The 17,433-nt window shown below is 31.5% G+C and overlaps 3 protein-coding genes across 3 annotated transcripts; all 3 read left to right on the top strand.

The window, feature by feature from the left end:
- Positions 1 to 133: 133 nt before the first annotated feature.
- On the top strand, positions 134 to 1,988 carry LOC133038029 (subtilisin-like protease SBT1.4). Its single transcript, XM_061115995.1, has 6 exons — positions 134 to 262; positions 326 to 385; positions 469 to 539; positions 629 to 838; positions 983 to 1,480; positions 1,841 to 1,988. The coding sequence occupies exons 1-6, from the start codon at positions 134 to 136 to the stop codon at positions 1,986 to 1,988; spliced, it is 1,116 nt and encodes a 371-aa protein (XP_060971978.1).
- Positions 1,989 to 2,893: 905 nt separating this feature from the next.
- On the top strand, positions 2,894 to 3,412 carry LOC133038014 (uncharacterized). The gene has a single exon (XM_061115959.1). The coding sequence runs from the start codon at positions 2,894 to 2,896 to the stop codon at positions 3,410 to 3,412; it is 519 nt and encodes a 172-aa protein (XP_060971942.1).
- A 9,461-nt stretch (positions 3,413 to 12,873) lies between these two features.
- On the top strand, positions 12,874 to 16,212 carry LOC115706690 (protein TONNEAU 1b). Its single transcript, XM_030634406.2, has 8 exons — positions 12,874 to 13,112; positions 13,551 to 13,683; positions 14,123 to 14,211; positions 14,316 to 14,438; positions 15,300 to 15,433; positions 15,573 to 15,598; positions 15,680 to 15,836; positions 16,018 to 16,212. Exons 1-8 carry the CDS (start codon positions 13,026 to 13,028, stop codon positions 16,067 to 16,069), a joined length of 801 nt encoding a protein of 266 aa, XP_030490266.1. The 5' UTR covers positions 12,874 to 13,025; the 3' UTR covers positions 16,070 to 16,212.
- The last annotated feature ends 1,221 nt before the right edge of the window (positions 16,213 to 17,433 follow it).

Raw genomic sequence — 17,433 nt, 5'->3', positions numbered from 1 at the left:
ATAATAAAATAATAATAAAACAAATCCTATTAATATTTGAACTGATATTAAATATTACCTTATACCATCAAAATTTGCACTGCCCACATGTTTCGAAAAATTAGGATGTTTCGATTCGGATATCTTAGCAGTCATGGACCAAGCGATTTCCGATGGTGTCCATATAATTTCTCTTTCTGTTGGGGCAAATGGACACTCGCCGCCGTACTATTTGGACTCGATCGCAGTTGAGGCAGATTTTCCAAATTTAATGGACAGAACAGTTTTATGCTCTATCAAGGAGAATCCTTCGCAGTCTGCTGTCGAGGACTGTTTGCAATCATAGGATGTGGCTACAGATGGAAATGGAGATTGGCAATCTAGCTTGGGGAAATCCTTAGGAGAGGTAAGGAGTAAGAAATTTGAATATTATTGTTTTTTTTCCCTATGCTTTTAGAACATTATGTTGATAAGTGTTGTCATGTTCAGAATGCAGACATATTTTCTGTGTTGGAATGTCTTGATGATTTTATTACTGAAGCTACATGTGATTTAGGTGAGTTCTGAAGAAAAATTCCAATCCTTTTGTGGAGTACATCTTTAGTTTTGGATAAGTATAGCTTTATTTTATTTAGTGTTTTACTAGCAGGAGTGAGACGAGCAAGCCACAGTCTAAGGTTCATACGGACGACAATTTGAGTTTTCTTGCTCATCCATCATTTGGCTCTTCATCATTTACAATATGTGATGTTGCACCATCTCAAATTTGTTCTGATTATCATTCAACACAAGATCCAGTGTCCTTCAGTAATACTACTGTTTCTGACGAACCAGAGGAAGCTCAGAGTAACGATGGAAGGTCAAAAATAATGGTAAAGTTAGTATAATAAATAAATATTAGTATTATTATGAAGAAATGAAATATTATATTTGATAGACTGATCTATGTTAATTAATGAATTTCAGGTTGCTGAGGACTTGTTTCATTTCGATATGTATGAAGGAAATGTTGCATCTGGGCATCCCAACACGGCGTCTTGGTTTCCTGCTCTGCTGGAAACTCCGGTCCCAACCCTTCCACTGCCACCAACATCGCTCCTTGGATACTGACCGTCGGTGCTTCCACCATCGACAGAGAGTTCCCGGCCGATGTCTTTTTGGGTGACGGTAGAATATTAATCGGCGTGTCTCTGTACGCAGGAGAGCATTTAGCTGCCGATGCAAAGCTTTCGTTGATCTACGCCGGTGACGCAGGGAATAGGTACTGCTATTCTGGATCTCTCATTGCCTCTAAAGTCGCCGGAAAGAGTGTTGTTAAGCTCGCAGGTGGTCTTGCTTTGGTGTTAGCTAATACAGAAGACAGTGGCGAAGAGCTCATAGCTGATTCTCATCTTATACCAGCGACCATGGTTGGTCAGATTAATGGTGATAAAATGAAACAGTATATAAAATCAAGTGATGATCCCGCGGCTACTATTCTGTTCCGAGGGACTGTAATCAGGTCATCCATTGTGAGTATTTTTCAAAAAAGTAAATATTCTCGAATGACGAGAAATTATGATAAATCAAATTCAAAAAGTCAAATTCCGTTAGTAACTAAAGACTTGATCTATAAGAAGGTAAAAGGAAAGTGTTTTTGAAAGTATCATAATTTATATATTATTTTGAAAAATATCGTTTTTTGATTTATACCCAACAAAAAAAAAAACAAATCATATTGCATTAGATGTTCGATATGTTTCTTTAGTTTGACTTTTAATTTATTAGACCCTATTTGTTTGGTAACATTTACAAGTTATAATTTAAAATTAATCATAGTAGTACATGAAAGAGGAAAAATCAAGACTTTTGATGATCTTAGGTCAGGGGAAAAATCAACACCTTTCATTCATGGAGCAGGACATGTTGATCCCAACAAAACTTTCAATCCGGGTTTGGTTTATGATCTTGATGTAAATGATTATGTGGCTTTCCTTTGTTCTATTGGGTATGATTCTAAGCGTATATGAATATTTGTTAAAGCACCCACTAGAGCTGATATTTGTGAAACGACATTTACCAAAGTTGGGACTTTGAGTAGCCCTGGTGGTTTGAATTATCCATCGTTTTCGGTTGTTTTCGATTCAGATCAAGGGAATATTATTATTATTACTACTATAATTGGTGTGATCCATAGATCAATTGTTATTTAGCTTTTGTTTTATTTTTTATTTATTATTTTTTTTGTTATTTAGCTTTTGTTTTATTTTTTTATCTTTTTTTTTTATTTATTATTTAGTTTGCCATAAAGAATTTAAAAATTAGATATCAATGTATTCATTTTCCTATTATAATTTGGGCATTCTTATTCTAATTTATATCAGAGCTTACTGAGAATAATAATATATGTCATCAACCCAATCCATTTATATCTCATCTCTTCTCTCTATTTTTTCATTCCAATATATATAACAGAATCATATACCTTCTAATTTTTTTTTGTTGGCCGTTACACCACTTCTCTTCTTCTCCAGATTTTTCTCTCTGCTTATTCTCCCAAGTAATGTTAATATTCACCAAGTTCCACCTAATTGAAAATATGAGAGCAAGACTGGACCCAATATTCTCTGATTACGTATTGTCGGTGGGCAATGGAATGCCACCAATCACCGTCAATGACACCTTACAAATCCCAAGTAAAATGCTCATTCCTTATCACGACGACAACACATCTTTAAACCTCCTAATAGAAAATGTCTTCCACAACATCCATCACTACCCAGAAAATGTGTCTACCATGATGAATCGAGCTATATTAACACCAAAGAACTCTTTTGTCGATGAAATTAATTTGATGTTAATTCCACGTTTCCCGGGAGAAGCACATCACTACTACAGTTGAGATGAAGCTATAAATAGCACCGAGCAATCAGTTATGGAAGATTTCTTAAACACTCTTACACCAAACGGTCTTCCTCCACATGAATTGCAGCTAAAGAGGAATTGCCCAATAATGTTGCTTAGAAACATTAATCCTTCAGATGGACTCTGCAATGGAACCTGTTTGATTTGTCGAGCATTTGAACCAAATGTGATAGATGCTGAAATTGCTGTAGGACACCATAGAGGAAAAAGAGTCTTTATATCAAGAATACCATTCTTACCCAATGTGGATGAAAATAGCGGCTTTCCATTTAAACGAACACAATTCCCCATAAGATTAAGTTTTGCTATGACAATAAACAAATTGCGAGGCCAAACGTTAGATTATGTTGGAGTTTATTTGCCACAACCTGTTTTTTCACACGGTCAGTTATATGTGGCATTGTCAAGGGCAAAAACATCGTCTACAGTGCGTGTATTAATCCGACCTGTGACCACAGGCCAGCACGATAAAAACTACACCAAAAACATAGTCTACACAGAGTTATTAGAATTATCAAGTTCAAACTAATTTGAAGCTTAAGCTTTCTTAAACACTAATATATTGCATTCGGTATTCACTTTTAATTGACAACATTATAAACTATAATATTTAGATACACATAATAATAATCTCACCTAATAACTAATAATATTTTTTCTTTAATTTTTAATCGTATCACTTTCAAATAACATAGAAAAAACCTAGCATAAAATTTAGTATACGTGCCTCGCACGTAGTTTTTTGCTAGTATATATATATATAAACTTAAATAATTTTTATTTTTTTTAATATATTTTTTAATTTTTTTTTTTGTTAATTTCATACTTATTTTAATTTCATTTTCATAATTTTTTCACTTATGTATATATTTTTTTTTTAAAAAATTATATAATTTTTTATTTTAATTTTTTTGTCATAATATTTAAAATATAATTTATTTTTATTTGATAGATATAATGAATTGAAAGAAAAAAGTTGAAAAAACTTAATACAATTAAAGATATAATTTTTTTTCTCAAAAAGGAAAAGATATATTTTTTATATAAAATAAAAATTATTAAAATAGGGTGTATTTATAAATTTTTAAGTGTAAATAAAATTTATCTTTAATCATTTTTATTTTATATATTTTAATATTTTCCATTTTTTCTTCCATACGTACAAAATAAAAAAAAATTGTATGTATATACTAAAATAATAAAAATATTACACAAATATATTAAGTCCTATAAATATTTATACAGCAACAAAAATTTATAAAAATACATCTTATTCTATCCATTCACCTTCACTAACTACTAGAGGTGTATATCGATCAGTTTGGTCGGTTTATGGTACATTTTATTCAACCCAATATAAATATCGGGTTACAAAAATCTAAGTGCCACCCGCCTAATTAAGAAAAAAAAATAGTAACCCGCCCAATAAAATTAATCGGTTTGGTCAGGTTAACCCATCCAAACTGACAACTAATATTTTTTTTTTATTATTTTTACATTCAATTGTTATATTTTAATTAATTATAAAAATGAGACAAATATATATATATAGATTGAATTTAAAGTTCAAATCAACCACAATAATAAAAAACATATTAGTTTCAACTTTATATTTTTGAAATAGTCATATAAATTATATGATATATAAATATATATAATAAAAAAAATTAAATATATAAAAAAACCTCTCTTATTTAGGTTAATTAGATTAGTTCGGTTTGATTGGGCGAATTGATATTATTTACAACCCCCCAATATAAAGATGGGGCGGGTTATATTTTTGTTGAGTTTTTAAGTTTGTATTTTTCGTCGAGTTATCTCGGTTTGGTTTGGGTGAGTTATTGTAACGTCCTAATCTATAGAGACCACATGTGATTTTATAAACTAGTTTAATACTAATAGATTAATTAATTATTAAAAACCGTGATAATATTACAAACTTGACTAAAATAAAACACTAAGAACATACATTATAACGGCATAAAAAGTGTGTTCTGGGGATCCCTGTTATAAAAAGTTTTGTTAAAGAAATATATACGACAACAATTTACACACAAAATCAAAGTCAGTAGATACAGCCAACCCAAAACAACTTCTGGCAACTCGGGGCGCAGGCCGGTGAGGTCAATATGTACATTGCTGGAGAAGATTGTCACTGTTGGATTTTGTGCCCTAAATAAAACTCATTTCAATATAATCAAATTTACTTATTAATAAAGATCAGAAATAACATTTTATGTTGCATGGTTCACATGATTTATTTCATGATTATATGTATATAATATATGAATTCTTTTTAAGTCCAGAACATATGAGTTTGTTAAAGATTATAGTGTTGTCAGCACAGTGAAATCTAATCTTAATTATATGTTCAAAAGTTTATTCCCTGATTTGTCAGAATACTGGATTTAGACTGACATGGTATAATCAGCAATAGGTATTCTTACACCTTGGAAAAGTGTTATGTCCTTTCCAGGACATTGGCAAAGTTTACCAGTATCGGATGTATGGAGTATACATCGGAAGGGACCGATATTGAACTTTGATTAGATATATTAAAACTTACCGTAATATCTATTCGATTCAATATCACCTGTTGATCCTAGATCAAATGACCTTAATCCTGATATGGGTAGGTTCGATCTCAAGAGTACTATACATGTTCTTTGATTTGTTAGTTAAGCCTACTTTTGGGTCAGGGTGATACGTACATTTTGGGAACATGATAGTATAATTAAGTGGGAGCGCTACCATAAAGATGGAATCTATAACTTCTATAGGAACTTAGAAGTGAAACGATGATATCCTTCGAGCTTGGCTAAACAGAAATAAATGGTGGAGATCTCATTTCACTTTGCTGAAATATCATTTATACGGAGCTAAGTGTTTTAAGGATAAAATACATTGAAGGTGCAGCGGTAACAGTAGTGCCTTTTCAATGTAGATCGTCTATTAGAGGGTCATTGATCACATTAGGGTTATAACAATAGATAACTAATGACGTGTCTATATCATGGAACATATAGAGCGTTCTATATGACTGAGAGTGCAATTCCAAGTTCTAAGTGTGGATTCAATAAGGAATTAATAAGTTAGGAAATTTACTTGGTAAATTCGGTTCGACTTATTGGAAGCTCGGTTATATAGACCCATGATCCCCATACTAGTTGAGACCATACTGCTTGTAAGACTCAGTTAATTGATTTTAATTAATCAATTATAATTCTAAAAGTTAGACTATGTCTACTTTATGAATTTTCACTAAGCAAGGGCGAAATTGTAAAGAAAAGAGATTCTAGGTTTATTTATTAATTAATAGACTTTACATGTCTAAATTAATAAATATATTAAATGGCAATATTATTTAATAATTATTTTTTAAGTTATTAAATAATTAGAATTGGCATTTAAAATGTTAAATTGGAAAATTGGCATTTTTGAGAAAATGGGAATGGAAAATAACAAAATGGGAAAGTTACAAAGTGAGGCCCAATCCCTTTGTATGGCCGGCCACATGCATGAGAATTGCCATTTGTAGTTTCCATTATTTTAATGTCATACAATTCTAACCTAAACCTAGAGGGTATTCTATAAATAGAAAGTGTTGGCTTCAGGAAACAAACAACTTACACACAACTTTGATCATTTAGTTTCTCTCAGAAAGCCACACGCCCCTCTCTCTTTTCTTCTCTCTAAATTTTCGAAATTCCTTGAGTGATGAGTAGTGCCCACACACATCAAGTGGTATCTCAATCATAGTATGTAAGACTATGGAAATTCTACATCAAAGAAGGAGAAAAGAAGATCCAGATTCAGATCTTGATTATGCTCTGCTACAGAAAGGAATCAAGGGCTAGAGATCTGAATGGAAGGAGTCATAATATTCCGCTGCACCCACTGTAAGGTTTTCTAAACTTTATATGTGTTTATTTTCATTGTTTTAGAATTCATATTAGGTTGTTAATCAAACATACTTGTAAGTAAATCTAGATCCTGGTAAAATAAATTAATTCCAACAGTCACCTCATGGTTGATTTAGCTTTTATTTGCCTTTACCTGCACCACATAGCACCCGTAAGTCACAAGACTCAGCAAAAAAAGTAATAATAATAATCATATAGTTTATTATTCGAATATTGTCATTTATACACAATAAGAGTCAAACCATCACACATTGTTCATAAGATGAAATCCAAATCACTACTGACATCTGCCACGAATAAACATCAGTATACAAATATTTGGTAATACAAAATCATTATACCAATAAAAGAATTCATATTCATTTAATCATATAAATAATATATATTACCTCATAAAGCAACCATCTTCATAACATCACGTTGCCTAATCAGGCAAGTCGATGCTTTAATCTGATAATCTTGTATTGCATTACCTAATCAGGCAAGCCCGTGTCATAGCCTGGCACTCATATGTCGCATAACTGTATCACCTAATCAGGTGAGCCTGTGTAAAAACCTGCACCCATGTATCATATAATTGCATCACTTAATCATGTGAGCTTGTGCCACAATCTGACACCAATATATCGCATCGTCTAATTAGACGAGCCCGTACCTACACCCAGTACTTATCATATGTCACTGACGCCCGTACTTACGCCCAGTACATCGCTAGGAAAAATCGCATCACATAATTAGGTGAGCTCGTACCTACGCTCAGTACTCATCATATATCACTGACGCCCGTACTTACGCCTAGTACATCGCCAGAAAAATCACATCACCTAATCAGGTGAGCTCGTACCTACACTCGGTACTCATCATATATCACTGACGCCCATACTTACGCTCAGTACGTCGCCAAGAAAATTGCATCACCTAATCAGGTGAGCCCATATCACATGCATAATATTATCACATTATCAATATTCAACCAATCAATCTTTTCATTATATAACAATATTAACTATATCTCATTATTAATCAATTCATAACAATACTAATTATATTATATACAACGTACTATGCAGTACAATATACTTTTTTACCTCAAGTTCTAGTTCAGTTATATTAGCCGACCTACTTGGAGTACGATCGATGATCTCGAGCCCTATGTCATAACAATAATAAACTAATAAGTGTTTATCCCAAAACACTGCATAACAGTTAGAAAGGACAACTTAGGATTTCCTATCAAATCCTGTATTTGTATTGTTTTTCTTCTGTTTACACATATAGTCATATACAATCTAAAATTAAGTATAGCTTGTAAATATATTAAGGTTAGGTCATAGATGCTAGCTTATTCTAATATTTTTTTTCCTATCATTTTCAAAAATAAATATATAATAAATTTATAAGGCATTATTATTTACTATAACTAATGATTGAAATCAAGTAGAGATTAAAAGCCAAGTAAACTTTAAATAATCAAAAATAAATTTGTAATTTTAATATTAAAAAAATATTATGATAATTATATTAGATAAAAAAAAATATACCACATTATAAGTTTACGAATAATATTTAAGTATTTGACTAAATAATATATTGTATAAAATAAATAATTTTATATATCAAATTTTACAAAATATTTCCAAAAAAAATGTAATAATACAAATGAAGCACAAGTTTTTTTTAAAAATAACAAAATCGTATGAAATCACAAAAATAATTGTACATAATACATTATATATATATACATACTAGATGAGAGTTACGTGGCGAGACACGTAAATATTAGTTTTATATAAGTTTTAGTGGTTTTTGTTTAAGAATTCAGTAACTAATTGTAAATTATTTTATAAACGATATGTTTTATATAACTAATTGTTAAGAATGTTATAATTGTGTATATAAACCTATAATATACACTTTGTTTTTTTTTTTTGACAATATAATATACACATTGTTATTCAAATGTTATAATGGGGATTTCAACCCATCCCGCTATACATCTCCCACACATTCACACACCAAATCAATTGAGATATCTCCAAGTAACTACACACTTAGGAGGCGTTTGGTTGGGATGAATGAAAATATAAGAATAGGAATGGAAATAAGAATAGGAATGGAATAAAATTTAAAATGCATAAAAAAAATTGATAAAAAAATCTTTAATTTTTTCTTTCTTTTTACATTGGAATGGTCATTCCTTTCTTTTCAAAATGGAATAGCCATTCCACCAAAATAGTGGAAAGGGCATTCCATTGGAATGCCATTCCAATACTTTAAAATGCAACCAAACAAAGGAATAGAATGAAAATTGTTTCCTTTCCATTCCATTCAATTTCATTACCTCCAACCAAACGCCACCTTAATTATTGTACTCAAAAGTCATGTAATCATAGATTGGACATTATAATTAAAGAGAGAGCACAAAAGAAGAAAATACCAGATACAAATAGATATAGCTCATTAATTATATCTTTAGAATTTCAAGCTTTATTTTACTTTCTAATTAAGCAACAAGTTATTGTTATTAATTAGTATCTAATTAATTAATTACCAGGTAGTAGCTTTCGAATGTGTTATAGTGTAAAAATACAAAATAAAATTAATTCTTTATAATATTTTCATGAAATTAATACAATATATTTTTATATTGAAAATATTTTATTTAAGATTAATTTTATCTTTGTTTATAAATAATAATAGTATTTATGGCATAATAGAGAAAAAGAAATAAAAAGTTAAGAAAATGCATTGTTTTTATTTAAAGAAATACAAATTAATTAGATTTTAAATAAATATTTTTCATTAAAATTATTATGATATATTTCATGTCGAAAATATTTTATTTGGATTTAATGTTGTTTGTGTTTGATTGAAAAATAGCATTATTAAAAGAAAAGAAAAGAAATAAAAAAATGACAAAAATAAAGCCCAAAGCTATAAAATTGGTATTTTTGAAGCCCAAAAGAGAGCACAAAAGGACAAAAGCCCATTTGGCCCTCTTCTTCTCCCCTGCCGACATTAGCGCCACGTGGCGCTCTCCCATTGGCTCGGAAAAAGCAGCAGCAGCCCCTCTGCTCACACGCGCGCGTGACGCGCACGACTTCTCCTTGGCCGTGCGTTTGCGCCACCTTCCAGGCGCGCGAGTGGGCCTCGTCCCACCTTGGTCACCAAGCTTCAAAAAGGAAGCTTTCTCCTCTTTTCTGCATGCGCCAAGTGTTACTCAAAGGCTCAATTTGCTATTTTTTCAGCCAACAGAAGCTTGCCACGTGGCACTGCCTTGCCCAAGGCAGCCAATCAAAATGCGACACGTGGCACTCTGAAATTAACTTTTTGTATTTACAATTTTACCCACATGCAATTTGTAATAAGTTTAATTGCGGATTAGTCCTTTTACCCTTCTATAAATAGAAGCTTAGGTTTTTAGAATACAGTTTCAGTTTCAGACAGAAAAATCCAGAGAAAACGCTCAGAGCGCTCAGTGTTAGTTTACCGCTTTCTTAGTTAATTTTCTTATGGGTTTCTAAGTTCCCTTATTATTAAGGAGGACGATGAAACCTAGTGTATTTAATTAAGTATTTATTTTTATTTTGATTCTCAGTACAATATATGCTTATGATTTTCGTTTCTTAAAATAATTTCTTTCATCTTTAATATCAAGTATTTTTGATAGTTAGAAATTATTTATGCTTGGTTCCATATTTTATTAAAAATAATATTCTTTGATTTTTTGTATTTACATTAAATTGTTTCACATTTAATGCTTAGAAGTTATAATTTTAAAGCGAAGGAAAATCTATTTTTTATTAGAAAATAATTGGTTTGATTACTGATTAAATTATGAGAATCAACATAAACATAAATATTTTTATATACATTAAGTGGATTCTGAACCCTTAATAATATCCCAAAATATTTCTGAAAATATCTGTTACTGTCATTTTTATCATTTAAACACTTTATTTTATTTTGTTACCAAAAATCTCACCATTTTCGGAACTAGGTTAGAGTTTTATTAGCTTAGATTAAATAAGTATTTTCTTCAATTTCACGCAATTCCCATGGGTTCGACCTCGTTCTTCACAATCTCAATACTACAATAAAGATTCGTGCGCTTGCGAGTTGATAAATGTAAAACGTACCATTTCGGTATACAACAGAATGCCTATATGTTTTATGCATATAAATATTCTATTAGTATCTATTTATATCTCTTATTTTTATCGCTTTAATTCCTCTTGTGTGTTTTTTGTTTTTCAAATATTTACTTGGTTATACATATGTGTGTGTTAAATGAGATGGCATGAAGCTTGAGACTTGAGTTAGCCAATTAAATGAAAAGAAAATAAAAACAGTACGAGGCAAAAAAGATTAGCTGATTAATATGTTTTATACATAATGCTAACAACACCCAATCAAAAGAGAGAAACACAACGGCATATGCAACCATAATATGCTATTACATATGAAATTTAAACAAGAGGTAACATGATAATTAGAAAACAAGTCACATACAGTAGATATTCAGCTTAACTAACACATTATAAAGAGGAGAGAGGGTTGTTCACTTACTTGTCTATAAACCACAGACACTAAATAAGGTAGAAAGCCGCTCTTCAGTGACCTAAATTCAAGAAATCAATTCTTCTTAAGGTCTTTTGTTTCAAATTAGAAACCAAAATGCAGACACAAATAAGAGAAAATAATATATTCACATATATACATATATTTAATATAAATATATCAGTGCATAAAATTGTATGTGAGGTATGAATATGAATACATACTTTTAGGTTGCGAGAATTAAAAAACTCAAGTCTAAATAAAATCATTACCAGTTCATCAATATCAGAAACATATAGTGTTAGTTTAATTAATAATGTTGTCCCTTCGAGTTCTAAAACTTCTTCCATTTAGTCATCATCTCCCCTGGTTGAAGTTATTTCTTCTTTGGAAACCAAATAAATGGGTTAGCATATACATGAAAGAAAACATAAAGTTACAAAATGTGATGTTTACCTCTTCATTCTTGGATTATACAATTTGAGAAAACTCTTTCAGTTGCTACCTCATTGGTCTTGCATATTAACTTCTTTTTGGGTGTATCTAAATTTTTCATAAAATATCAATGTCACCTATTTAATTTTAAGAAAACTTCATACTGATTTAAAAAAAGTCATTACCGGCAGCATAGGTACTAAAAATAACAAAAAATTTCAAAAATTAAAAATATCCGGTTTATTAGAGAGATATGTGGATAATTTTTTTTTTAATTTAAAAAAAAAAGATTGTTTAATTTTTTGGGTTTAATTATTGAGTTTATTTATTTGTTAACGGGAGATCAAAACTATTAACATCGTTAAATTTAACAGAATATTTATATATTAACAAAATGTAAGTGGAGTTATATACAAAAATTAGTATGATATAATAACATTAATTTTTTTATTTTTAAGGAGGAGTAATACAGTATTTTTTAAAGAAATAAATATTTATTAATTTAATTTTTAAATGGATAAATACTATTTTGGACTCTGTATTTCGCAAAAGTTATAAATTGGATCTTCTGTTTTGTTAAATGACAAAATAAACCCTGTATTTTCTAAAATGGTACAAATAGGATCCTGAATTGATTTTTTATCAAAATAAAATTTAATTATAATCTGATCTAAAAGTGTTATGACAAAATTATTTACATTTTCTGTATCTGTTCATAATAGGAATTGTTTTCAAGTTGATTATATAAAAAAAAAGTTGTCAAAAATTAAGCTGAGAGTCCTATTTTTACTATTTTGGAAAATACAGGATTTATTTTTTCATTCAATAAAATACATAGTCCAATCAGTAACTTTTACAAAACACAGAATTCAAAATGGTATTTACCCTTTTTAAATTTAGGGTGATGCATCTTTTTGAATGGGCTAATGGGCTATTATTTGTGTGGAACAAATGACTATTAGAAGATGGGGTACAGATATCCAATGGACCAAAGCCCAAAAACAAAATGAGAGATGGCGGAACTGGGCCCACCCACATTCACCATTATGGCACCCACCGGGCACTGCCCACCCCTCTGCTCTATTCGGTACTCGACTAAACTACTCTCTCTCTCTCTCCTACACAACTCAAGCAAAGCATCTCTCTCCAATTCAAAACCCAAAGAGCGAGAGAGAGAGAGAAAGCAGAGGATTTCAAAATTCTCATAAGCTTTAGAAGCTAAAGATGGATGATTACACGAGGGAGATGATGGACCTCAAAACCCTAGTTACTCGCACTCTCGAGAAGAAGGGCGTCCTTGCCAAGATCCGGGTACAATTTACACGATCATCACTTTTTTTTTTTTTTTTTTTTTTTTTTTTTTTATGTCTGTTCATGTCATTCTTTTGCTGCCGGATTTTTTATTTAGATCTTCACAGAATTTGCTTGCGCCCGATTTTAAACTGCAAATATGAAAAATACTATTTTGTGTTAGCTAGCGATGTAGTATGCTTGATACATATTTTTACTAATTTTGTTTTAGGGTTTTATTTGTTTTGGTTTTTGTGATTTGGAGTTAATTTAGTGCTTATAAAATGGAATCAAAGTAAACTGAGAACACCTAAATGTTTTATTTTGTTTTAATTTGTATCCGAAAGCTTAGTTCTGTTAATGTGAATCTCAATTGAGAAAAATTAGGTTGAGATTTGAAACTTGAAAATATTTGGATTATATTGTATTTATGGTGAGGTTCTTTTCAAATATTTCTAGGCTGAGTTGAGAGCAAGTGTGTTTGAGGCAATTGAAGAAGAGGATCGTGTTGTCGAGAAGGAAGATGGTGTGCCTCCTGCTTTACTTGGGAGCTGTAATGATCGTGCTAAACAACTTCACGCGTCACCTTCAGGTTCCTTTCCATCTCTTTCATAAATTGGTTGGTAAGGAGCTTTTGTTTAGTGGGCTGTCATTTCAGCTCTGTTGGTGGGGTTTTATCCACTTGATTGGTCCATGGAGTTGTTGAAATGGGTTCAACCGTACAGGTTAAAATTCGCTTTTGAATAATATATCTGGATAGCAAAACAGAATCGGAGTGAGGTGCTTGTTGTGAGGTTATGGGTTTTCGTGACCATTTTTTGCTGATTAAATGTCTTTTTCATTTGCTAATGGCTGACTAAACATCCTTAGTTCACTTAAGCTACTTCCTAATTGATATAATTTTTACCTATGAGATGGTAAACGTTGTCTGTAGAAATTATGACGTGCCTAGCATTTTAGCTTGTTTGGGTTTCAGGTGTTGTGAAATTTGTAATCTCATATTTAATTTATCTACGATTTCCAAATTGCAGGGAGGTTGCTGACTGCGTTGATATGTGAATACTTAGAATGGGCACAACTAAATCACACGATGAAAGTTTACCTTCCCGAGTGTAATTTGGTAATCAAGTAAAATCCTTTTATGCATTGCAAGATCATTGAAGAGATTTTTGAATTGTTCTGTATCCTTTACTAATGAATGGTGATTTATTTTACAACTTGCAGCAAAAAGATTTCTGGAAAACCGAATTGAAAGAATTTAGTAGCAAGAATGGGTATGATCTTAACAGAAACGGTGATAGTGGTCCTTTGCTTTTGGATGTGCTTGAAGGATTCTTGAAATTTGAGGTTTGACATTAACTCTCTATACAGAAGTATTGTAGATCTATATTTGTGTATATTCAAGTTTTATAAGGAAGTTAGTGTTAGAGAACTTAACTTTGCTTTAGAATTAGTTTTAAAGGCCTATTGTTTTATATTGATCTAGTCATCTAGGAAACAATATATGATTGGTCTTATGTTTCTCAAACCAAAGTATGTGTCACAACAGTAAGCTTCAAGTTCACAACTTATATAAGATCATACTTATTCTGCCTAAATTATTGTTGTAGAACTTTCTCAACCTGTCGTAGAATGAGAATGATACACATGATTGAGAGGGATGAAACACTCAAACAGAGGTTATATGAGAGTAAACCAAGCACGGAAAATTTAGTCGAGTTATATAACTTTGTGTAGCACAATTTGGTGGGCAATTTTTAAACATTGTCGCAGGGAATGTTAAAACTAACTAGAGATGAAAATTTCTTCTCTAACGTGGATCAGAATATAATGATTTTCTGGGAACTTTATGAAGGCAAAATATTCAATTGCATTGTATTTATTACTTAAAGCCAAATATACTTTGTGGGGAGAGGCTTCCATGATTAAAGTTAGACATAGAGCATTTTATGTGTACAAACACTGTACACGGTTTATGATGACATGTAATAAATTAGCTACCACCATGGTGTCACTATGGAATTTAAGCTGGATTGGCCAATAAGTAGCGATGCATGAAGTATTTTCATATAGAAGTTAAAATAACATTCTGATCTTGAAAATTTGAGTAAATATATGGACCCTTTTTTGCACATCTGTAGCTTAGCTGCAAATGGTGCCTTGCCTTATATTCTGACTATCATCTCTGATTCTAAAATGTTCATACAGAATTTGTCTCAAGCAAGGGGTACTGGAAGAAAGCTAACCACTTCAGAAACAGAGTCTGTATCCAGTCTAGACTCTCGAAGTAGTCGAAGACCTTCCTCTTCATCTGTTGCCGGGGGCCTCCCTCCACTAGGAAGGTGTTGTGCCAACCATTGTTTTTCTTATTTCTTATGTTTTTTTACATTTTCTTTTGGAAATCAATTCTCTTTATGGTATTCAATTTTTCTTTTCCACTTGTAACTGAGATGTTTTAGTTTGGTGATATTTCCACTCTAGGTCTCTTCCTGCTTCCCAGGCATCTGGTAAGTAAAAAACTTATGTTAGCTTAACGTTTGGTTACGTGTATGGTTGCCATTGTTTTTCTGATGCCTTCTAGCATTCAGATAGGAGAGGTGGGTCTTCCATGTCAAGTTACAGGAAAGATGAGTATAATTGGAGATATGACAGTGATGAGCTTCCAGAGGAAGTAATTCGAGCATCATCTGCCCTGGAAAACCTTCAGCTAGATAGAAAAGCTCGAAATCTAACTACGTCTTGGCGGTAGGTTTTAAACTTGATTTGTCATCCGTAATGTTACGGGGACCAATTTTTGTGAAATGTTGATTCCCTTTTCGTAGAATTATGTCATGGTTGAAACCGATTTTGGGTACGGATTAGGTTTCGGTTTATTAACTGCATCTTCAAGATTATTGTAATAATAAGGCATTGTTATTGGTTTCAGGCATGCAGGAGATGGAATTAATGAGGATGATAGCAGGTCTGACCATATGTAGCCGAGTGATTATAACCTTGTATTGTGGCGCTTGTATTTTTCTGTATTGTTATTGCCCCCATCATAAATGATGATTTAATGAGGATAGGCATGTTATGTAAGTTTCCGACATGATTTAGTGCTTTGTTTGAGTTGAGTGTCTTAGTTATTTTTTTTTTCCTCTTAATTTTTCTTACCCATATGAAATTTACAATGGTAATTTTTTCATGTTCAAAATTTTAGTACCATTGCGCCTGGTTTGAATTTCATGAAATCTAGTTTAGGTTGGGATAGGTTTTTGGTTAAAACCTCTGAAACTCAAGCCTCTCTGGGCCTTCTTCAATGTTTCCAAGCGAAACATCCAATTTTTTTTTTCTTTTAATAGAAATTAAAAGCCAATTCACGTTTTAGATCATATATATATGGGTGTTTGCTGATAAATAAGTATGTGGCAGAAGCTGTGTACGTGTTTTTTCTTTCTTGAGAAAATAGAAATTCATATAATTTGTTACATGGACAAAGCTCAATACCGAACTTAATTGAGCAATCACTCATTCCAGTCGAGATCCCAAGATGGGCCATTACTTAGTTGCCAAACAAGATTCCCTTGTAATGGTAATAGACAAGGAATTCTCACCAAACGAGGATAATATTTACTATTCCAGAAAAAGAAAATTCTATATTTAAGGATAGATAAGATAGAGGTAGCCAAAAAATTCGGATATTCTCCGACCCGAAACAAGCAGGACACTTATCTGGTTTATGTCCCGCCTTACATTAATTTCAGCGGGTTGGGGTTGACCCGCCCCGGATGCATGACTTTGAAAAAGAAAAACTGCTCGATGGAAGATGAGTCTCCTTCAATGATGACTTGAGGAGCCATGGTTGGTATCCTCAAAACCATCGCAACCTATATATATGTATGGAATTTTTCTTTGCAAGACCAAAAAAAAGAAACCCACAAGTAGGGGCCTTTGTAATCAAATAATATTATGACACGTATTCACTTTTTTTTTTGGTCAAAATTGGGATGAGAAGCATCCATTATTGTCTCTAAAATTTTTACTCAAATTTTTTCTCATTTCTTTAGTTAAAGTTTGATTTGATTTTTCTCATTGTCATCCTCTTTCTTATTTTATTTTTGAGAATGAAAATACCCATTAATAAGTTAATCAGATAATATCCATTACATCCAGTTAATACTTATTAAACAAAATTATTTAGAATAGACTAATCAAGTCATTTACAATAATAATAACAAAAAAGAAATCCTAGCAGAAATTCCAACTAAAGGTTTAATAAGCAACAAGTTATGAAGCTTCCAACAAGTGTGAAATATGCTAGATTTTCAAACTAAATGCACATCTGATGATTTATACCCATTCA

The sequence above is a fragment of the Cannabis sativa genome, chromosome 1, assembly GCF_029168945.1.
Source record: "Cannabis sativa cultivar Pink pepper isolate KNU-18-1 chromosome 1, ASM2916894v1, whole genome shotgun sequence".
Lineage (NCBI taxonomy): Eukaryota > Viridiplantae > Streptophyta > Magnoliopsida > Rosales > Cannabaceae > Cannabis > Cannabis sativa.
The sequence above is the reverse complement of the archived record's forward strand: the minus strand, read 5'-3'. Positions and strand labels throughout refer to the sequence as shown.